At 40.4% G+C, this 24,661-nt stretch overlaps 1 protein-coding gene across 8 annotated transcripts in view; it reads right to left on the reverse strand.

The window, feature by feature from the left end:
• The window catches only part of SYNE2 (spectrin repeat containing nuclear envelope protein 2), a 337,489-nt gene that overhangs the window by 232,581 nt on the left and 80,247 nt on the right, over positions 1-24,661 (reverse strand). For 6 of the 8 annotated variants that reach the window (XM_049611443.1, XM_049611442.1, XM_049611441.1 and 3 more), the window contains exons 3-11: positions 23,917-23,978; positions 22,655-22,750; positions 22,487-22,564; positions 22,306-22,398; positions 17,161-17,342; positions 12,486-12,682; positions 7,811-7,911; positions 5,070-5,171; positions 2,570-2,707 (exon numbers count right to left, since the gene is read on the reverse strand). In XM_049611443.1, coding sequence (XP_049467400.1) covers positions 2,570-2,707; positions 5,070-5,171; positions 7,811-7,911; positions 12,486-12,682; positions 17,161-17,342; positions 22,306-22,398; positions 22,487-22,564; positions 22,655-22,750; positions 23,917-23,978 — 1,049 coding nt within the window. The remainder of the gene's footprint in view (positions 1-2,569; positions 2,708-5,069; positions 5,172-7,810; positions 7,912-12,485; positions 12,683-17,160; positions 17,343-22,305; positions 22,399-22,486; positions 22,565-22,654; positions 22,751-23,916; positions 23,979-24,661) is intronic. The other 2 variants (XM_049611444.1, XM_049611445.1) reach the window with 2 other exon arrangements.

Below are 24,661 nucleotides of genomic sequence, written 5' to 3' on the forward strand. Positions count from 1 at the left end.
AGAGAGAGAGAGAGAGAGAGAGAGAGACAGACAGTTTGAGTGAGCAGGGGAGGGGCAGAGAGAGAGAGAGAGAGAGACAGTTCAAATGAGTAGGGGAGGGGCAGAGAGAGAGACAGTTCGAATGAGCAGGGGAGGGGGAGAGAGAGAGAGAGAGAGAGAGAGAGAGAGAGAGAGAGAGAGAATCCCAAGCAGGGTCTGTACTGTCAGCGCAGAAGCGCAGAGCCCGACACAGGGCTTAAACCCATAAACCGTGAGATCACGACCTCAGCCGAAATCAAGAGTTGGACACTTAACTGACTGAGCCACCCAGGAGCCCCAGACTATAAAAAAATGTAAATGTATATTGTAGGCTCACTAAAAACCTGATAGAAAGCAATAGAGCCAAAAAGCCTATGGGGGCACCTGGGCGGCTCAGTCAGGTGAGCATAGAACTTTGGTTCAAGTCATGATCTGGCAGTTCATGAGTTCAAGCCCCACATCAGGCTCGCTGCTATCAGTGCAGAGCCCGCTTTGAATCTTCTGTCCCCCTCTCTCTGCCCCTCCCCCACGTGCTCTCTCTCTAAAACAAATAAACATTTAAAAATTAATCAGTTAAATGTTTTAAAAAAGGTCAATAGATAAAATGAAATTCTAAAAATATCAACATAATCCAGGGCGCCTGGAACTCATGGTTCATGAGTTCCAGCCCCACGTCGAGCTTGCTGCTGTCAGCCTATCAGCGCAGAGCCTGCTTCAAATCGTCTGTCCCCCTCTCACACTGCTCCTCCCCTGCTTTTCGTCTCTCTCTTAAAAAACAAATAAAAACATTTTTTTAAATATTAACATAGGGGCGCCTGGGTGGCTCAGTCAGTTAAGCGTCTGACTTCGGCTCAGGTCATGATCTCACGGTCCATGAGTTCGAGCCCCACGTCGGGCTCTGTGCTGACAGCTCAGAGCCTGGAGCCTGCTTCAGATTCTGTGTCTCCCTCTCTCTGACCCTCCCCTGTTCATGCTCTGTCTCTCTCTGTTTCAAAAATAAATAAACGTTAAAAAAAATAATAAATAAATAAATATTAACATAATCTAAAACAAGGCAGGAAAAGAAAAAACAGAAATACAAAAAAACAGAGGGAATAAACAGAAAAAAAGAATAAAATGGTATACCTAAATTGAGCCATATCAATAATTCCATTAAATATTAACTAAGATCTCCAAGTAAAAGGTAGAGATTATCAGAATGGATAAGAAAGCAAGATCCAACCATATGCTGCCCATAAGAGATGCACTTTAAATATAAAGACTCAGGGGTGTCTAGGTTGAATGTCCAACTCTTGATTTCAGCTCAGGTCATGATCCCAGGGTCATGGGACCAAGCCTAGTGTTGGGCTCTATGCTTAGCATGGAGCCTATTTAAGATTCTCTCCCTCTTCCTCTGCCCCCTTCCCTGCTCACACACTCTCCCTCTAAATAATAATAAAAGAAAGATAAAGACTCAAATAGATTGAAAGTAAATGAAGAAAAAGACATCCCACACAATCAGCATAAGACTGGAATGCTCATATTGATATCAGATTAAGTAGACACCAAGAAAAACAATATTATCAGAGAAAATGGGAATATTTCATACTAATAAAAGTGTCAATTCTTCAGGAAGACATAACAATCACAAACTAATAACAAAGTTTTGAAATAGATGAAGCAAAAATTGACAGAATTAAAGGAAGGATCCCATAGGTTTCAATAGCCATCCCTCAGCAACTGATAGGATTACTAAGCAAAATGTCAATCAAGACATAGATAATATGGGGCATCTGGGTGGCTCAGTAGGTTGAGCATCTGACTTCAGCTCAGGTCATGATCTTGCAGTTTGTGGGTTCGAGCCCCACATCAGGCTCTGGGCTGACAGCTCGGAGCCTGGAGCCTGCTTCAGACTCTGTGTCTCCCTCTCTCTTTGACCCTCCCCTGCTCACACTCTGTCTCTCTTGCTCAAAAACAAACAATAAAAAAAAATCTTTTTTAAAGACATAGATAATCTGACACAATCAACCACCTTATCTTAACTGATATCTATAGAATGCTGTGTCAAATAACTACAGAATACATGTTCATTTTAAGTGCAAATGGTATTACACCAACATGCTCTATGTCTCGGGTCATAACACAAATCTTAATAAACCGAAAAAAATTGAAATCATACAGATATATTCAGACACACATACACATGCATCTTCACACATTCTCTCTAGGCTCATCCCTAACCCCCTCCGAGAATCTACTGATAGCTACACAGGACACCGGTCCATGGAAAAGGTGAGGCTGGTCAGTCAGAATATGGATAATCTACTCTGGCAAGGCAATCATTGATAGCAAATATAAAAACTTTGGACAAGCAGCTTTTCCAAGCAGAATGCTCTAGATTCCTATTTAAATATCAATCACTGCCCACGTGAGACCCTGGAGAAAATAAAAGCATACTCTCCCAAGTTTCTGATGAAGCATCTACTCTTTTACAGCATTCCTCATGGAAGTCTAATCATCCAACAAACAAAGCTGCCCCACGAAAATGTTCTACTCAACATAACACGGTAACCTGGTAGTTGAGGCCATCCCAGACTTCTCTCAACTGTAACTGATCTTCATTCAGCTCATCCAAGTTCCTTTCTATTGGCAGGATGTCCAAAAAGGGCTCTTTTCCTTCATTGAAGGACTCCAAAAAGGACAGCAGGCTCTACCATCAGAAGAATATTTTAAAGACAGAAATTTAAAATCAGTTAATATAAGGTAATCCGCTATTTTAAGGTCTATCACTGCAGGTTACGTTTAAATTTTTACTTAGAGGTACGATTCCCTGGATTCAGGGTCCTCTACACTGATGTGGTACCTTTCTTCAGTGCACCCCGATCACTTGAATGCCCTCATGGTAACACAGGTCACAGCTTGTGTCTCGTCAGCACTGTTGGATTTCTAAGGGAATGGAGCGGCAAGGTCCCCCAGCTCTAGAGGACAAATCATGACGCCACACGGAAAATGGGAGTTTCTCTGTCCTCCCTGGATATGTGTTCACAACAAAATAAGAATGAGTAGAAGTGAGAACTATCCAGCAGCGGTCATCACGGACAAACGTGTCTATGATTAACTGTGCTCGAGCTGTTGCTTCCCAAGTTGTTTTTTACAGACTTGAGAAAATATTTTGTCCCTGGAAAATTTAATAAATTAAGCTTTTCTTGGCTCATATTAGTGTGAAGTTCGTGTTTAAGAGTCACCAATTCCATAAATATTATTTCAGCCCTTATTCATAATAATTGGCAGATTTTATCTTATTTTATTTTATTTCATTTCATTTCGGCTAAAGATTTATGAGCTGGGGTGTCCAGCTGGCTCAGTCGATAGAGCAAGTGACTCTTGATCTTGGGGTCGTGCGTTCAAGCCCCATGGTGGACGTAGAGCTTACCTTAAAAAGTAAACAAATAAATAGAATTTGGGGAAAGATTAAGTTTTATGAGCAAACCAAGGGATAATTACTGTAATTCTTTCTCACCCCTAATAACTCCCTAAGGCCTTTTATTCGAGAAAGCGGAATCCGTGGTGCCTTACTCAATCAAAGAGGAAGGTGAGAGTAAAGCACTTCCGGGGACGCTGGGCCTCTTGTCAATAAAAAACATATCAGGCCAAAGATGGAAGCAGCACAAAAACCTGGACCTGTACGGTCCAGATGGAAGGAAGACGAGAACGTCCCATCCCTTTCTTCCCTGATGCCTCTAAACCAAAAAGGATGCTGTTGCCAGTAAGCCACACAATCTGCTGAATGTTGGTGTCGGACAGGCTGGATTCATCCAACTCGCCCGCTCAGCCTGCAGGTGCTAAGTGCGGAGCAAGCACATGACCGTACCCCTACTCTATTCCCGGTGGAAATCCGATGGGGAGCAGAGCTGCAGGGACCGTGGGTTCTAAAGAACAGGGCTGAAAAATCCCCATCTCGGCTCCTGTTAGGCTCCTTCAAGATGGTACAGGTTCTCCTGGTCACCCAGGAGGAACCCCATGAAATAGAGAGCTGGGTCTTCGAGACTAGACTTCACGCGAACCCGCCTCTCCCTGGCAGTAGCTGTGTAACCTCAGGTGTCGTGGAATAACATCACCACGTTCAGCAAGATGCTGTGATGCGTAAAATGCTCGTCAGCAAGGTGCCTGGTACACTGCAGATATTCAAATGTGGTGACAGTCATAGTTGTCGTTCTTCCCCAAAGGGCGCCTCGGTTGAGGCCCTACACTTGGGGGTTATAACTTGGGGTTGGCTTCATTTTTTACTTCCTGATCTTTTTTTTTCCATTCCATATAACCTAGTTCTGCTCTAGACTGGGGACTGGAAAACTTTTACTGTAAGAGGCAAGATAGGAAATGCCTAGGCTTGAGGGCCATACGGTCTCTATTGCCACTATTTGAGTCTGGCGTTGCAGTGCAAAGGCAGCCACAGACCATACCTTCATGGGTATGGCTGTGTTCCAGGAGTACCTAATTTACCAAATTGGTGGGGCCCACAGACCAGTTTGCCACGCCCTGCTATACAATCTTACTATTCAAGGTACCTTAAGGACCAAGTATTAGCAACACCTGGAAGCTTGCTGGAAATGCAGAATCTCAGGCTCCTCCCCAGGTCTACTGAATTAGAATCTGCATCTTAGGGGCACCTGGGTGGCTCAGTCAGTTAAGCACCTTCTTCTCAGTTCAGGTCATGATCTCACGATTCGTGAGATTGAGCCCCACGTTGGGCTCTGTGCTAACAGCGCACAGACTGCTTGGGATTCTCTCCCTCTATCTCTCTGCCCCTCCCCTGCTCATGCTCTCCCTCTCTCTCTCTCTCTCTCAAAGTAAATAAGTAAACTTAAAAAAAAAAATCCGCATTTTAACAAGATTCCCCAGGGAGTTCACGTGCACATTAAAACTTGAGAAGCACTGTCCTAGAACGTGATGCTAAAACTTGAAGTTAGTTTAGCATTTATATAATTAACTCTGCAAGACTTTTTTTCCCCAAAACATCCTACTCTTCCCTAAGAGTAAGCTGCAAACAAATTGCTGTTTAAAGTCATACTTACATCATACTTTTTAGAGCAGGTCTCATTTTCTGAATCCGTTAGCAATTTCTGTAGTTTTTTCTCTTGTAGAGTTAACCAGACCACAGCATCTTTCACCTTTCCCTATAATTCACACACACATTTAACACTCTATCCTAAATAGGCTTGGAGATTTTCCTTTTTAACAGTAAAATTAGCAACCTCAAATGTCAGTGAAATAATGCAAGCATTACACACCAATGACTCCTTGTGCTGAAGAGGAAGTCTGCTTTTTCACCTAACACCTTGAATTTTAAAATGGATTGAAACTAGCACCTGAACATAATGTGCTAAAGAAACAGGGCATGCAAGCCCCTGATTTTTTTTTTTTTTTGGCTTAGCCACTCCCATTATTCTGCAATCCTGAAGAAAATTATTCTAAACTACTTACCCATAGTAAGCATTTCAGAATACTGCTTTCCGATACATCTAAATAGGGTTAATAAAGAGATGCTGACACCCAAATACACGGACATCAAAAATATCTTAGGCAGGGGCACCTGGGTGGCTCTGTCGATTTGAGCATCAGACGTCAGCTCAGGTCATGATCTCACAGTTCATGGGTTCGAGCTCCATGTCAGGCTCTGTGCCGACAGTTCAGAACCTGCAGCATGCTTCGGATTCTGTGTCTCCCTCTTTCTCTCTCCCTCTCCCGCTCCCCGACTCACGCTTTGTCTCACTCTCTCTCTCTCTCAAATATAAACATTAAAAAAAAATTTTTTAATATCTTAAGCATTTTAAAGACCCTAAAAATAACTACTAAAGGTTTTGGTTCTATCATACGGATGTGAGTAACAATTCTTTTTTTCTAGATTCTTGCTTGCTTACATTCAAAAGTTAATTTCACTGCCAGAGGATAAAGCAAAAGACATTACATCTTATTTTCATTTCCTTTAAACTTCATTTACTTTTTCTCTATTAAGTAGGCGTGTTTTCTATATATTTTTGCATCTGATTTCATGGACAGTTTAATTTTTCATTTTATTTTTTAATAAGAAAATTACTTAGAAAAGAGTAGCTCCTCAGCAGGTCAGGAATAAGTGAGCTGAACTATAGGCCTCAGTCTCAGCTTGAGTCTCTGTTCCAGAGTCAGCAACAATCGAGCACAGCGCCTCAAACATAACGGTTGGAAAAACCTAGGCCCAAGTTTGTCACATACAATGTGATAATATGACTGCCTGTAAACATGTCTGAAGAAGCAGTTTAAATAAATAATAAAATAATATTCGGGGGCGCCTGGGTGGCTCAGTCGGTTAAGCATCTGACTTCGTTCAGGTCGTGATCTCACGGTTCGTGAGTTAGAGCCCTGCATCGGGCTCTACGCTGACAGCTCAGAGCCGGGAACCTAGTTCTGATTCTGTGTCTCCTTCTCTCTCTGCCCCTCACCTGCTCACACTCTGTTTCTGTCTCTCTCTCTCTCTCTCTCTCTCTCTCAAAAATAAATAAACATTTAAAAAATTAAAAATAATAATATTCAAAAAGTTTACTAAATTCACAGCACTCATTTATCTTCAAAGCAGCAGAGAATAATTGTTTATTTTCATTTCCGCTCAGTGATTTTTATGAAATTTCCACCCACAATATTTCGTGTACCTGACTGAAAGTCAAAGGAAAAAATTGAATAATCAAATGGCAAACTGATAGTGATTCAAGAGTACCTCAACAAACAAAGATCAAGAGTAGAACACACTGCTTCCATTTTTATAAATTATATGATCCCAGGGGTGCCTGGGTGACTCAGTCAGTTAAGCATCTGACTCTGGATCTTGGCTCAGGCCTTGATCTCACAGTTCATGAGTTCGAGTCCCATGTTGGGTTCTGTGCTAACGGCATGGAGCATGTTTGGGATTCTCTCTCTCCCCCCCTCTCTCTGCCCCTCCCACAATCTCTTGCTCTCTCTCAAAATAAATAAATAAACATAAACAAACAAATAAATAATATGATCCCAGGTATATGTAGCTAAAATTAGATTGTGGTGATAGTTGCACAAGTAAGTAAATATGCCAAAAACCACTGAATTATAAACTTTAATTTTTTGTAATGTTTACTTATTTTTGAGAGAGAGAGAGAGAGATACAGACAGACAGAGCACGAGAAGGGGAGAGGCAGAGAGAAGGAGACACAGAATCTGAAGCAGGCTCCAGGCTCGACGCGGGGCTCGAACTCATGAGCTGTGAGATCATGACCTGGGCAGAAGTCAGATGCTTACCTGCCTGAGCCACCCAGGCAACCCTGAATTGTAAACTTTAAATGGTTTATTTTATGATATGTGGATTAAATCTTTAAAAAGCTGTGAAAATCAAAATAGACAAAAATGAGGTAGCTCTAGGACTTTTCAAGTTCCAGTGCTAAACGTAATTTGTCCTATACGGCGTCTATGTAAAAGTTATTTTTGGTAAGTCAGCAAAGTTTAATAAATTACCACTTTTAACTTAAAAATGAAAAAAAAAAAACAGGTGAAACAAATCTACAGTGAAAGAAACTGGAACACTGGTTGCCTGGGGTGCGGAGTACAGACAGGAAAGAGGAACACTGGAACATTCTGGGTAAGAGAAACGTGTTACATCATGATTGTTATATGGGTTACCTGGGTGTATGCATTTGTCAAAATTCATAGAACTGCACATTTCAGCTCTAGGTGCAAATTCTACCTCAATTTTTAGAATGAAGCCATTGGTAGCATACAACAAAAATGAGCTTGAGACATACTTATGAGGACATACCTGAGCTACAGCTCCAGTCCCAGATGCATCCTTCGAATACCGTAGAAATTGTGCCACATAAGTCATGATTGACTTTTCATCAGGATTAACAACGTCCACATCTGCAAGATGTGCCACAGGATCAATTAGCTATAGATGTGATTTCCTACAATTACTACCCAAGAACAGGCCATGCCACGAGATAGCCTTGGAATAAACCAAAGCAGCTAACCAGCCGTGCAAATCTCTGTGGTCAGTCGCCCTTGCTCCAAGGCTGTGCATTGCCTAAGAGCTTAGATCCAGAGTCAGAGCTGAGTTGAACCCTGGCAGTAGTAAATGCACAGCCTCAATTTCCACTACGCCTGTTGTAGGCAGAAGAGCGTAAGTAGAGAGGGAGAGTGGAACAGAGAAAATACAGCTTTTCAGAGACACAGTATGGAAACTCCTCCAGGAGTGTAGAGTGTAGGAACGTACAGCAACTAGAACCCATTCCTGTCACACCAGTCTCAGGAAGTGCACAGTAGAGCATTTCCAAAAGCATAGGTTCTATGGAAGACTTATTCAAGACATCCACAAGATTTTATTTGTTCATTTGTGGAACAAATGTAATTACTCAGAGCCTTCTGTGGGCCAGTCTTTGTACTGCATTAACAAAGTCCGTGGTGAAAAAACATTGGAAAATGCTGAATTTAAACAAAGTAAAAATATTATAAATTCCATAAGCGCAGACCTTCTCCAGACATAAAACAAATTAGATAGATCACAAAATCCAAAGGGATCACAATATGTTACAGACAAAATGAACACATAATTTTGGGCTATCTTTTGATATGTTGCCAAAACAACTACGAAGATATTGAAAAGGAAATCATTTGTGTTTATTTATTTTTAATTTTTTTAATGTTTGTTTATTTTTGAGAGAGAGAGAGCAAGAGTGGGGGAGGGCAGAGAAAGAGGAAGACACAGAATCCAAAGCAGGCTCCAGGCTCTGAGCTGTCAGCACAGAGCCCAACACAGAGCTCGAACCCACAAAACGTGAGATCATGACTTGAGCTGAAGTTGGATGCTTAACCGACTGAGCCACCCAGGCGCTCCTTTTGTGATTATTAATTCAGTTAAAATAAACTCATCAAATATTTATAGAGAGTCAACAAATGCAGGTCACAAGCAAGATATGTAAGGCTCATTCTTGCCCTCAATTCATTCAACAAGTGGATGCAAGACACTTAAGCAAATGCTAGATGCCTGAGGACATTATCTGCCCCTCAAGGAGCTTACTGTTAGGAAAAAAACAAACAACAAAGAAATATAACACACTATGCATGCTTCAGCAAATGTGTTTACTGGACCCAATGACTATTCTAAGTAGGCTGAGGGAGAACATGAATCTAATCTATATCCAAATTAAAAGATTCAACACAGTAGACATATAAAAGGTATCGATAAAAAGTTAGGGGTGGAGTTTCAATAAAGGAAGAATCCCTAAGAGCAGAGTTATTCTTTTACTGAAAAAAAGTGTAAGTAAAAAAAGGTAAAAGTACATCAAGAGATACATAAAATAATTATACTGGCTTAACTAGATGTTTCTTTTCAAAAACTTTATTGCATGAAAAAATTAAAAATAAATAAAGGCTTTATTGTATATGAAGTCATGCACAATGATTAAATGTTTTAATAAAATTGTCAAAAGATAATTCTCTTATTCAAATATGACAACAGCATTTAGTTTGCATAAATAATGATGTATTTCACATTTTGAGCTATTGTTTAAGCTATTTAAAGTGAATTATGGGCAACCATTTATACAGTGGAAATTTGGCTTTTTTATACTGTCACATTATTTGCTGAATTACTTTTACATACTAAAAGAGAAAAAATATTTTACACTGATATTTAGAGAATCACAACATGAAAGGAGTATTAAAAAAACAAATAGTAATCAGACAAGGGGATAAAACAAAACATGAGGAAACACAAAGAAAAGAAAAAAGATAATGAAAAGCCAAAAAGGAAAGAGAAAAGACAAAGAATGGGAGAAAAGGAAGAAAGAAAGAAAAGGGAGGCAAGAACAAATAAGGAAGGGAGAGTTAACAAGAAGAATTATCAACAAGCAACAGAAACCAGAGCAATGACAAACCTAATATACAAAAACATGAAACCATTAGGCTAACTCTCAACTTAGAAATACCACCTAATTCAACTGAGGTCCAAGAAGGCTAAGACCCGGTAGCAACACGCATAGCTAGTGCCCAGATCTTAGCTTCTAATCCCATTCTCCAGTAAAAGAAACCGGTACTCCCTGGGGAGATGGTTGATCCCGCTGGGGTAGGAAACATCCAAGATGAGCCTGGAGCATCTTGCAGCACCAGGAAATAAGGATGTGCTCAAAAGCAAACAAGGAAACGTCACATCGAGGGCAGTATGTCAAAGGGGCAAAAGGAGCTAGCTAAAAGAGCTCCTAATGGCTGAATCTTTGAGTTAAAAAAAATGTTTTTTAATTTGAGCAGTTAAATACACAAAACAGTATTAGGTTACAACCCAAAGTAGAAAATGAAATGTCCATAAGCCCATATTGATATAAATAAATGGTTGGAGGGGCGCCTGGGGGGCTCAGTCGGTTAAGTGTCCACCTTCGGCTCAGGTCGTGATCTCACGGCTGGTGGGTTCGAGCCCCGCATCAGGTTCTGTGCTGACGGCTCAGAGCCTGGAGCCTGCTTCAGATTCTGTGTCTCCCTCTCTCTCGCTCTCTCTGCCCCTCCCCCTCCTAAGTGTCGGCTACGCATACCGACTTCCCAAAGAGTACAACACACGAAGAGGGAAACAAAAAAAAAATCGCTTCACAGGGAAGTAACCTGGCAAACACTACCTCAGCCAGGTAATTTTTTTTAATTAAAAAAAATTAAATTATATACATGAACAATCAAATAAAACATATTAAAACAAATGTAATAAACACTCAAAACTCACCACTTCCCAACTATTTTACCACATTTTACTACTACCGGTGCTCTTGAGGTTACTTACCTCTGTTGCACCTGTAAGATAGAAAACTACATAAAAAAAAAAAAAAAAAAACAAAGAAAGAAAACTACATAATGGTGCGTTAGGGTTGCACATCTTTTCCCTACTCCGTGTTCAGTGACTTCACACCGGAATCGGCCGTGGTGGCAATGTTCAAACCACACACAACCACAAAAATCAGCAAATGAGGGCTTGATTTCTTGTATATTGATTACAAAGAAAGGGATGGAGAAAATGTTAATAACGCACGTTAAGCTTAAAAGTACGTCCTGTCTAGGGGCACCTGGGTGGCTCAGTCGGTTAAGCATCGGACTCTTGATCTGGGCTCAGGTCATGATCCCACCGTTCGTGAGATAGAGCCCCAAGTCGGGCTCTGCATTGACAGTGTGGAACTTGCTTCGGATTCTCTCTCTCTCTCTCCCTTTCTCTCTGCCTCTACCTCGCTTGCGTGCTCTCTCTCCCTCTCTCACAATAAGTAAACTCTGAAAGACAAAAAAAAAAAAAGCATGTCCTATCTAGAGCTGCGAAGTTGCACAAAAAATTGAGGAAATATTCTTCCGATATTAGATTCAGCAAAAAAAGTCATTCACATGTTGAAGAACAAGTCAAGTTCCAAAAAACATCTTTATTGTCGTACTTACTCATGAACGTAAAGACAATTATTTGCTAACATTCATGTCAGGACTCCACGTGTCCAGCAACCGCAACCATAAGTTGGCTGCAGGTGGATAGAAGCGTTTGGTGAAAATCAACAAAAACATCTGGGGCTATATGGAATTCATAATAAATGTATCACATATTTTCTTATCATTTGTAAACTGTGTGCTACGTGTGCCTTATATTAGTAATATTTGTGATAGACGTGTGTACGTATCCACACACACTCAGGCACACACACGCATTGCTCTGGAGACCCAGTCACACATTACCTACACACCCGGGTTGTACAGCTGAGACTAGAATGTGTACTTCTTAATTTGTCGGTGCATTGTAATCTTCGCGGATCCTACACACCCCTTTTATGAGCGTACTAGGATTTTTAATAAGCGTTGGTACATTAAGAAACAATACAACCCACAGCAAAGCGCTTTTCCAAAGAATTAAATCATCTTAATCTTAACTTTGTGAAGTTAACATAATCATCTCTTTGAACAAAACCCGTATTTAGGATTTTGCTGTGGTCGTTAACCATACCACACAATGTGTCGAGCATAATCACGGCAAAGCCTAGCCAGCCACAGAGGGCGAAACAAACAAACAAACAAACAAACAAACAAGAGTTTCTGTCCTCAAAGAAGTTCAGCTTTACCTAGGGGGAAAGAGTGGAGAGGGGAAATACGTTAACCCAAAGAACGGTCTTACCAGGGAGCTTTTAGAACAGAATAACAGAATCAAGGGAACACAATGTAGAACACAATGAAAGAAAACTAAGACAAAGACTCAAATTATTTCCAATAATAGCATTGCTTGCTTTCAGCTGTCTTGTCATCCTGGCAATTACTGAAGTTAATGAATTGGTAGGAATTCTTAGTGTCATGAAATTTAATAAAGAGTTTAAGTTATTAAACCCTCCGGGGCGATAATACCGTTATGTTTATTTATGTAGAGGTACTGTTTACATTTCCCAGCCAACTTCACACTGGACAGTGTTTTAAAAAGAAAGAAGCTTCTTTACCTTCTGGTTCTAGCAACTTGGGGATTTTAAATTCCCGTTCGGCAATTCCAAAGGCCTCTTTCAGATTGTCTTTGTTGGATCTATGCTTCACTGTCTTCATGTCAATTAGGTCTGGTCGCAAGGCATGAATGACAGCCAAAAAAGCCATCCCATTTCTCCAGCTTGACTTAAAATCTGTCACACTGACAGACTCACACCTATCACAAAAGGACAAAAACACGATAAATACTATTTAAAAGAATACGTCAAAGCACATCCACCATATTCAATAGTAATGAAAACAGATTTCAGTGAATCAAATACATCACATATTCTAGGAAAATATTTTATTTTAATCTTGTGGTCATGTTAAAGTGAAATGCCAGTTTTGATGAGGCTCATGGTACCGCAGAACATTGGTGCTCAAAGTGTGGCCCTTGGACCAGCAGCATCAGCGTCACCTGGGCTGCAAGTGCTAGAAATACAAATTCTCAGTCGGACGCAACCCTAAACCTACTGCATTAAACTCCGCAGGTAGGTCTGAAATCTGTGTCTCCAAAAGCCCTCCAAGCGACAACAGCCACGCAAGTTTAATGCTCTTCATTCAGGAATCTGTTGGCTCGGCACTGGCTTTAGACTTCTACGTGTAATTAAGTTCCTTTCACTAGCGGAAACAATTTCTTTCTCGTTAGAACAAATTATATGATACATTGTGCCACTTTAATGGTCAGTAGCTTATCACTCCTCTGCTTAAAACTAGTCATCACAGATGAATGGATGAACAGACTGTGATGTATTGATATAGTGGAATATTATTCGGCCCTAAAAAAGAAAGACGTTCTGACCCATCTTAAAACATGGAAGAACCCTGATGGTATTGTGCAGAGTATAAGAAACCGGTCACCAAAGAGCAAATCCTGTATGATTCCACTCATGTAAGGCACCTTGAGTAATGAAATTCATAGATAAAGAAAAGTAGACCACTGGCTACGGGAGGGAAGGCTGGGAGAGAGTTTTAGTTTCGTAAGATGAGAAAAGTTCTGGAGATGGATAGTGGTGATGGTTACATCACAGTATGAATGTACTTAATGCCACCAAACTGGACATTTAAAAATGTTAAAATGGTAAATTTTATGTTCTATATGTTTTACTACAATAAAAAAATTTTTTTTCAAAAACAAAAACCCTGTCGGGGCCCTTGGGTGGCTCAGTCAGTTAAGTAGCCAACTCTTGATTTCAGCTCGGGTTGTGATCTCACCATCAGGAGATTTAGCCCGGAGTTGGGCATGCTTAAAATTCTCTCTCTCTCTCTCTCTCTCTCTCTCTCTCTCTCCCCCTCCCTCTCTGCTCCTCTCCCACCTATGCTCACTCTCTCTCTCTCTCTCTGTGTCTCTCTCTCACAAACAAAACCCTGCCATAGCTTATCAGAATAACATCTCTCAGTCTGGCCCACGAGGCCTAACATAGTTTGTCCCCTGCCTACAACTTCCACCCTTGTATCTCCCTCTCTTACAATGCTGTAGCCACTCTGGCTTCATTCCTTTCTCAACACCATGCTCTTTTTTAACTTTTATTTTAGAGAGAGAGTGCAAGTGGGGGTGAGGGACAGAGGGAGAGGGGAAGAGAGAAAGACAGAGAGAAAGAGAGAGAGAGAGAGAGAGAGAGAGTATAAAGCAGGCTCAATGCCCAGCACAGAGCCCAACACGGGACTCACGGGACTCAATCCCACAACCTTGGGGTCATGACCTGAGCCAAAAACAAGAGTGGGATGCTCAACCGACTGCGCCACCCAGGCACCCCCACGCTCCTTTTAATCCCTCTGCGTGGATGCTCTTTCTCCCAGATCTTCATACACCTGAAGCCTTCTCCTTCAGTCCTCACTCAAAGGTCTCTTTCTCAGAAAGGTGCTCCATGGTCACCTCAGATAAAAGCCACCCTCCCACCTTTGACATTCTCAATCATCGTAAGTCCTTCCTGACTTTACTGCCAACTGTAGTTATGACATTGATCCATCTGCTGTGGGCCAAGCCCCTGGAAAGCAAGGGCCTTGTCCTCCTTGTCTCCTACAGTAGACTCATCCCCAAATGGTATCTGGCATATAAATGTGCTTTATATATATTTATATATATATATATATATATATATATTTCAAATCATTCCATCAATCACAACTCTGCATTTGACAAGGGATCAGTGAAGATGTTTGTTTTTTTAATTTTTTTTTTTAACGTTTTATTTATTTTTGAGACAGGGAGAGACAGAGCATGAACAGGGGAGGGTCAGAGAGAGGGAGACACAGAATCTGAAACAGGCTCCGGGCTCTGAGCTGTCAGCACAGAGCCCAATGCGGGGCTCGAACTCACGGACCGAGAGATCATGACCTGAGCCGAAGTCAGCCGCTTAACCGACTGAGCCACCCAGGCGCCCCCAGTGAAGATGTTTTAAGAGCACATGGGGCGCCTGGGTGGCGCAGTCGGTTAAGCGTCCGACTTCAGCCAGGTCACGATCTCGCAGTCTGTGAGTTCGAGCCCCGCGTCAGGCTCTGGGCTGATGGCTCCGAGCCTGGCGCCTGCTTCCGATTCTGTGTCTCCCTCTCTCTCTGCCCCTCCCCCGTTCATGCTCTGTCTCTCTCTGTCCCAAAAATAAATAAAAAACGTTGAAAAAAAAATTAAAAAAAAAAAAAAAGAGCACAGTTGCCTATGTGGGAAATAATCCAGGACAACTGTATTTTCCTTTAATATGTCATAAAAAATATGAGGAAATTCAATGGACCCATTTAAGGTATCAATCAAATGAGAAAAACCGCTCGAGAAAGAGTCAACCTCAGACGACCTGGGCTTTCCTGAACCTCTTAGGAAAAAACGCCTAAACTATGACTGTGATAAAACTACATGGTATTCGGTGATTTTTGTCTTGCTTAACAAATCTTTATGTGGTCCACACTTTGTTCAGAAACTGTTCTAAATACTTAAAAAATAATTTTTATAATACACCTAATAACGCTATGAAGTGTTAGTATTGTCCACAGTTTTATGATTGAGGAAACTCCAACACAAAGAGATTCAGTAGCTGAAGTCACCAGTTAGAAACTGCTGGGAGCCACGACTCGAACGCAGGCTCCGGGCTTCAGAACACTAAGCACAACTGGCTAAAGGGATGGCTGGGGCCGAGGGCAGGGCAGAGCGGGGATCAGAACCGGCTAAGTGCTGACTGGCAGGCGCTGCCCTCAATAAAGCCCCAGGCTGTGAGATGGGCTCTGCACTGACGAGTGGACACCAATCCCACAGAGAACAAGCTGCTGCCAGGTGTTAGAGAGGGCGGGTTAGGGCTCCAGAGTGACTGGCAGGACCTCAGCTCATTTAGAAGTTGCAAACCGGGTCCCCGCTTCATCTCCTTCAGAAACGTGAGAATACGACACATTTCTTACAACATAGTCTCCCCATGGTCTGGATCTCGGATGAGTTCCAGGGACACATAGAATATCGAAGCAAGCCCCCTAAAAATGTCACCAATGAGGGCCCAAACTAGAATAAACTCCTGATGAGTTACTTCAGAAGGATTCACTACTTCTTGACAAGTTTAGCACAGCTCATAGTTGGAAAGTAGGGAAAGACATGGAGAAAAGGTAAACTGTGGCAAAACATTTGGACTTCCAAGTGGTTTGAAATTTATTTACAGATAAATGAAACAAGTCTGAATATGATTTGATAATGCTCTTCACACATTATTATTTTCAATTAAAAAATATAGAATTATTATTATTATTTATTTTGGATTCTTTTGGATTAAAAAATATAGAAAATGGAAATAAAACCATCTCTAGAAGATTCAGGAAAAAGTCCATTTGCTGTATGTAAAACCTTGTAAGATCTGTATGTCTTTTTGTCCTTCACGAAATACAGAGGATGCATGACAACTAAAGAAAGGCCGGGGGCAGAAGTTAACATCCTAGCCTACTACTGGGAAGAAGCTACTCAGAAGCCCACCATTTGTGAGCTCTTAGCTACACAGTTATGCCTCTATTTATGCAGACCATGCTGCGATGGGAGAAGAAAGGCCATTTGAACTCTACAGCTCATCTCACGGGGAGTTCTGCATCCTAACTCCTTATTTTTCCTAAATCCCATCCCAGCAAGTGTTTAAAATGAAAAAGTAAATGTCTGCCAAGAGCAAACCTTTTTCTTTGTAAAACAGAATTCTGGACACTAACTTCCTATCATCATCCCCACTTAAAAAAAAAAAACAACTCCTATTTTCTGGCTTCTGTTCCTTGACTGAGCTACAAATTTCTAAACAATGGGGACTGTGGTGTTTTAATGTAGTCCTATGCAGTTCCAAGGGATAATTTTATGTGTTGATTCCTTATTCCTTCATTTGTTCATTTATTCATTCAATACACATTTATGGAGCGCCTACCAGGAACTTACATTGTGCTAGCTTCTGGGGATACACAGTCAAGAAAAATGTAGTCCTGACTTTTAAAAAGCTCCTAGTGTGGCTGATTTGGACGAACGTCTGCATTTGGAAGATTCACTCCAAAAGAAAGGATAGTAAACATTTTCCTTTTAGGAGAGGGAAGTGTTCCGACGTATGTTATATACCCAGTCAGCCTTATTTTCAGACCTGGAGTCGGTAAGGTTGTGTTAGCGGGTAAAGTCACCCTGTGTGTCTCCCGTGGTCAGAGCAAACTACTTACGGGGCACATTGCTCCTGAGCCCACAAGAGAAGAGCCTTCTTTGCAGACATCTGCCATCTTTCTTGGGCTTTGGAGCATTTCTTGGCTGGAGGACTTGAGGTAGGAGATGAGTCAGCCACACTCACACTGTCCAAGGAAGGTTGATTGTAATTGCAAGAAAGAGTCCGGGCAAGCTCTTCGATCTAAGGAACACATAATAATAGTCGACACATACAAATCATAAGTTAAAAGCATTGAGGCTAAACCTTCAGCCAAAACAAGACCTGAAAAGAATCAGGTAGCAGTGAGAGCCTACTCATGGTGGAAAAAGCACTGGACAAATCCTTGAATAACAGCATTTGGAATCTCGGGCTACACTTAGGCTTTCTTTCAGTGGACTTGGGTTGCTCCTGCCCTTCCTTGTTCAGGCATTTCGTTCCACCGAGGGCAAGTCTCTATTCATCCCAACATGCTTACAGAGCACTTCTCGGGTGCTCAACACCTGTTACTCTCAACTGAATTGACCTAAGCTGAGATCCTACTCTAGAGTGTCTTCCAAGAGACTGGGCACCAAGAGTTAGAACGCATCCTTGATTACAAACCAATAGGAAACAAAAACACATACAGAACAAAATAGTCAAATATATGAGTCCCAAAAAAGAAAAAAAAAATTGCCATCAAATATGTAAAAAATCACCTCGCTAGTCATGTAAGAAAGCAAAATGTATACAGCAAGAGGGACAGTTCCTTCATTTATAACACAGGCAAAAAATTTTAAAAGATAACATCTAGTGATGTTATCATCTAGTGAGAATGTGAGAAACTGGATTTTTCCATGTTGCTGGTAAACACAAAAATTCGTTCCGATTTTTTGGAGGCAGTGAGATAACACCTATGGAAAACTTTAAAAGACAAACCTACACACATAGTAACATGTATTATTGAGAGAAGTGCACTTCTCTTAATAATTAATAGATTCTCCAGACAACCAGTAACAGTAGATGTGACCAACACAATTAATAAACCTGATCTGACTGGCATACTCCTTTGTACCTCAAATGGCAGAATCAACATTCTTTTCAAATCCATATAAAATATTTACTAAAATTGAGCCATAAAACAAGTTTCAGCAGTTTTGAAGAACTGAAACCATTCAGATGGTATTCTCTGACCACACTGAAATTAAGCTAGAAATCAGTAACAAAGGCATAACAAACAAAATCCCCAACTATTTGGATATTTTAGAGAACCCATAGGTCAAATAAGAAATCATAGTGAACATGAAATATTTTGGACAGAGCAATAATAAAAATACTGGATTCACAGATTAAACAATGCAAATTTTACCAACGCCAACTTTTTCCAACTTATACATTCAACGCAATCCTCATTAAAATTCCAACAGATTGTATGTAAATGAACAGGTTATTTATAAAACTCATATGAATATCAAACCAACATGCCGTGTACCTTAAACTTACACAATGGCAAATGCCAATTACATCTCAATTTAAAAAACTATATGAAAATGCAAATAGCAAGGAATAACCAAGATGATCCCAAAGAACAAGTTGGACACTATCAGATATCAAGACTTTTCTATATAGCTATAGAAACAGACATACTATAGCATTGGTTCAGGGATAAACAATGGAACAGAACTGACAATCTGACAATGGAGCCACACATATATGGTTACTTGGTTTTTGAAGTTACTGACACTACAGGACAGTAGGAAAAAGTAGGTCTTTTCAATACATGATGTTGGGTCAACTGGACAGCCATATGCAAAGAAAATTATCTTGACTGCTTTAACCTAACATGCTCAAAAAAAAAAATTCATTCTCGAAAGATTGTAGCTCTAAAGGTAAAAATGCGAAACAATTAAGCTTTCAGAACTGTGCTGTCCAATACGATAGTCACTAGCCACATGTGGCTATTATTTAAGTTAAATAAATAAAATTTAAAATTTAGTTCCTCAGTCATACTAGCCACATTTCAAGTGTTCAATAGCCACAAGAGACCAGTGGCTACTGTTCTGTACGGTGCAGCTACAGATCATTACCATCATTGCAGAAACTCCCATTGGACAGAACTATTTAAGAAAAGAGTGTAAGAGAATATCTCCAAGATGTTAGCAAAGGAAAAGATTTCTTTTTTTTTTTTTTAATTTTTTTTTTTTCAACGTTTTTTATTTATTTTTGGGACAGAGAGAGACAGAGCATGAACGGGGGAGGGGCAGAGAGAGAGGGAGACACAGAATCGGAAACAGGCTCCAGGCTCCGAGCCATCAGCCCAGAGCCTGACGCGGGGCTCGAACTCACGGACCGCGAGATCGTGACCTGGCTGAAGTCGGACGCTTAACCGACTGCGCCACCCAGGCGCCCCAGGAAAAGATTTCTTTACAGGACACAGAACATACGAGCCACCAAAAAAGGAAGTTGATAAAGTTGAACTACATTAAAATCATGAATGTCTATTCATTGAAAGATTGAGAAGGCAAGCCACAGAATCAGAGAAGATATCTGCAATTCATATACACTCAACAAAGGACTTGTATTGCATATAGCTATAGCTATAGCTATAGCTATAGCTATAGATACACACACACACACATATATATAGCATTTATTTTTGAGAGACAGAGCGGGAGCATGTGAAGGGCAGAGAGAGAGAGAGAGAGAGAGAGAGAGAGAGAGAGAGAATCTGAAGCAGGCTCCAAGCTCTGAGCTGTCAGCACAGAGCCAGATGCAGGGTTCAAACCCACGAATTATGAGATCGTGACCCGGGACAAAGTCAGACACAACCGACCGAGCCACCCAGGCGCCCCCAGAATATATTGTAAAATTTCTATAAATCATTACACGCGATAGCACAGCTAAAATAAAAAAATTTTAACGTCAAGTATTTGCAGGGATTGGAGAAGGGATCTCCAAACTCTTTAACAGGGTAAATCAGGGCAACCATTTTGAAAAACTAACTGGCACTACCTACCAAAGCTGAAGATCACACGCCTTATGACCGAGCAAATCCACTCCTAGATATATATACGAGAGAAATGAGGGCTTGTACCACCAAAGGCAAATATACAAGAATGGGCCTAGCGGCTTTGTTCGTAACAGCTGAAAAATGGCAACAAAAGAAATGCCCATCAACAGAAGAGTAAGTAAGCTCTGGCATATTCACGCAGTGATACAGTCACACACGACAAGGAAAAAGAAAGAAATCCAGTCAATGATATTATAACCGTGACATAACAGGACAGATGGATGGTAGTTACACTTGTGGTGAACACAGCAAAATGCATAAACTTGTCAAACCACAAAGTTCTACACCTGAAACTAAAATAACTAATTGTGCGTCAACTATACTCAACAACAACAAAAACAAAAGACCTACCGATGCAATGCACGCTTCAACAAGTTGAAACTCATAGATGATGTTAAGTGAAAGAAATCTAACACAAAAGAGTATACAGCATATGTAAGTCACTTCAGTTATAATCTCTTCATATGGAGGTAAAGATGCTAAGCTAAACAGCGATAGAGATCAAAGTGCTGGTTTCTTTAGGGAAGGGGGGTAAGGACTGGGAGAAATACATGGGAACTCTGGGATTCAGGCAATGTTTTCTATTTATATCTTGGGGGATGGTTACGTGGATGTATTTAATTTACAAGAATACATCCAGCTCTATACGTAAGATCTCTACCTTTTTCTCTACGTATGTTATACTTCAACAAAAGTTTATTTACATCGGTAAAGCGAAGCCAAAAAAAGCAAAACTTAAGGCCCAACTATTTTACTTCTAAGAATTTGGCCCACGGAACTAATGAAGATTGTATGCAAAAATTTTACCCTGAGCGTAGTCTTTTTGGAATTGCTTATAATCATAAAACTATGAGCATTCTGCCTGTCCATTAATAAGATATAGCACTTTACAAGAGAACACCATGCCTCCATTAAAACACACATATAAATTCAGAAAGACGTTCATTAGAACAGGTTGAAAAGTTTGGATAGGAGGACCATTCTGTTTAGGACATACAAACAGAAACGAATATATATGTTCATTCCTACTGCATGTATCATGGGAGACTGCACAGCAAATTATTTAGTGGTTATCACAGAGTGGTAGAATTATAGGTGATTCTATTTGCCTTTTACTACCTGTATTAAAATTTTTAATTATACTTCAAATATCCTGGAAAGTATGGAGGAAAAAAATATAGTAAATACCTACGAATTGTCAAATTTTAACATTTTACCACATTTGGTTCATATTTTTTTAAAAAAATAAAACACTGATACAGTTTAAGCCTTCTGTCTTTCCCTCTGTGATTCTATTTCCTTCCTCTCCCAGAGGCAAAAAACACAATTCTAAACTTGGTTTTCATCATCCTCACGCATTTTATTTTACTAGAACTTCAAACGTAGGTATCCAGAAATCATACACTGTTCTTACCTTACATGTTTTAAATCTTATACAAAGTACTTATGTTATTTTCTGGTTTTCATAAAATAACATTTGTTTCCCACATTATTTAAATTATCTTCAAAGTAATTACGGAGAGATACAACATGCAACTTTTTAGGTAACTGCAGAAAACCTGCACGAATTCGGAATCCCGGGTCTGGAAGAATATATTTATCAATCGTAAGTATCAGAAGGTCAGGACCAACAGTGTCTTTGTTGTTGTTTTCTTGGTGTCCTGGCACAAGAGCTAGAACGTAATAGGTGTTTAAATTATTTGTGGAGTGAAATTCATCAAGGAGTCAGTCTGGGGACAGGACGAAATGCTGTGGGATTAACTAGATTGAACAAGGGTCCTCGAAACTAGGAGATTCTACCAAGTTTAGTGGGTTGGTTCTCACAAATTGACTCCGGAAGCTTCCTCTCTTCTGCCAAAGTAAGTAAACAATAATACACAAAATTTTATCACGGCAGGTTCTAGTGACAGTGGTGCTGACACTGCAGATCAGTCAAGATACCATAATTCCGCATTCAATTTGCAACTGCAAAATAACATCAGTGGCAAAGGTCCACCCGTCAAGGGTTAGAGTGTCCTTTTTCTGGAAGAAACTCAGGACTGAATCTTCTTGCCTAACACTTATTTCATTCTGCAGTAATCCGAACAGAAATCACTTCCACACCACCACACTACTTACATGAAAGTGCAGTATAATTGTCCAAATTAGGCCAAGAATGATGGATGGGTTTCCGTCTATAATATCAGTGACATGAATATTTATTAGCTTGATCTGGAAAAGAAGAAACACGGGTTAAAAGGAGAAAATATTTCATTGCATTAATTTCTCCTGTGAATCTTCCGATGAAATTCATACTCACTGATCGGTTTTTTAGGAATGTCAGGGCATGTTCTATATTGATTCTACACTGAAAGGTATTAGATCCTTTGTCTCGAGGCTATGAAATTCAAGCAAAATAGATCACTTAGAAATATGAAAAAAAGATTTTAATCAATAAAAGGCTTTTAATGTCACTTAAAAAGCTCACCAACTGTTGTCCTGAGAGTACTTCTAGCAGGTCCAGGAGGACATGCCCCTTTTTAATGTCCGCAAATAGGTCTGACACGACCGAGGGAGGAGTGTGCTACAAAAGGTCACAAGAAAAACACTCATTCAAACTTTGGTCCAAAAACATAATACCCTTAGGATTCTCATCAATAAATGCGCTTTGTGTTTTCACAAAAGCTCAAATTCGGTAGTGATTTTTAAGTAACAGAATGAGAGAGAACACACAAAGTTCTATGTCAAAGCATGGTAAGAAAAGCAGTGAATTTATCTCATGGCAAATTTCCAGTAGCACCACACTCTGGTACCTTCGCTGAGAGCTGAAAACCTGTGCATAGAGGCGGCATTAAAGACATTCAAAAACGCCAGTAGTGACCCATTTGGGGAGTAGATTACATTTATGGAGTAATCTGTTTATGAACTTACCCTTCTCAGAATTGCATCGTGCAGGGATGGGGAGCCTGTGAGAAGAGGCTTATTCATTTTATATCTAGGTTATTTCGGGCACTTGGCATCACCGAGAGGCAGGATGGCACAGTGATTAACAAGGCCTTGGGGCGCCTGGGTGGCTCAGTCAGTTAAGCATCCGACTCTTGATCTCAGCTCACGTCATGATCTCACAGTTCATGAGTTCGAGCCCCTCACTGGGCTCTGCGCTAACAGCACACAGCCTGCTTGGGATTCTGTCTCCCTCTCTCTCTGCCCCTCCCCCCTCAAAATAAATAAATAACATTTTTTAAAAATAAGAAAAAAAGGCCTCTGGGTCCACACTGCTGGGTTTGTATCCCAGCACTATCACTTATAAGCGGTGTGACAGTGCAACATTAGGCAAGTCACAGAACTTCTTTTTCCTTAGTTTCCTTGTTCTTTAAACAGGAATAATAGTCTCATGAGGATGTTGTAAAGTCATGTAAATGTGATGCAAATTCATTATATTTACCGAGCTTAGGACACTGTTTAACATATAACCCTCCATACATAGGTACGAATCATTATTACTATTATTATTACATTTGATAAAAGAGATGTTGCTGCTTTACCTTATCTCCCATATCCTTAGCAGAAGTGTCTCCTTTTTGTGTTGGGAAAGAATGACAAATACATCTAAACAAGATCACGGTGACTTCAGCACATTCTTTCAACCTTTTTTACACCTCCCCAGTACCATTTGGGGGACCCAAAGGGAGGGAGTAGGAGAAGTAATTTAAATATATTTATAGCTCTATTTGTTCTTTTTTTCCTCACCTTTGCCAACTGTGAGTTTATCCAGCAGGTGAAGGTTTTCTTCTGAGTGTCTTCCTGCTCAGCTATTGAAAAGATACAACGGCAGTTATAAAATGAGAAGCCTCAGAAACCCTTTTAAACTTATCAAAATCTCAAAGGTCTATCACTCTGGGGATGTGTGTGTATTCCACAGTTTTACCAGCTTCCTAGGACTTGGTCTAACTTTCGGATGTTTGCTCAAGAAGTGGTTTGGAAATAGCATGTTGATAATATATATATATATATATATATATATATATATATATATATATATTTTTTTTTTTTTTTTAATCACCGCAGGTTAGCTGACAAGAGACAATGATTTTTAATACTTTTTACTGACAAAAGAATTAAGTCCTCACATGGCCTTGACGGTCTTGTACAAGGAATTGTGAGGAGAGAGACTTCCCAACCCAAAGGCACTCTCAGTCTAAGCCAAAGCCATACGTATTTAAAGACAAACCCCATTCAAGAAAAAAAGAAAAAAGAAAAAGAAGGAGGTGCCTGGGTGGCCCAGTCTCTTGATTTCGGCTCCGGTCATGATCTCATGGTTGTGGGATCCAGCCCCGCATCAGGCTCTGTGCTAACAGTGGAGACTGCTTAGGATTCATTCTCTCTCTCTCTCTCTCTCTCTCTCTCTCTCTCTCTCAAGATAAATAAACATTTTTTTAAATAAATAAATAGGGGCGCCTGGGTGGCGCAGTCGGTTAAGCGTCCGACTTCAGCC

This window comes from Panthera uncia (assembly GCF_023721935.1).
Source record: "Panthera uncia isolate 11264 chromosome B3 unlocalized genomic scaffold, Puncia_PCG_1.0 HiC_scaffold_1, whole genome shotgun sequence".
Taxonomy (NCBI): domain Eukaryota; kingdom Metazoa; phylum Chordata; class Mammalia; order Carnivora; family Felidae; genus Panthera; species Panthera uncia.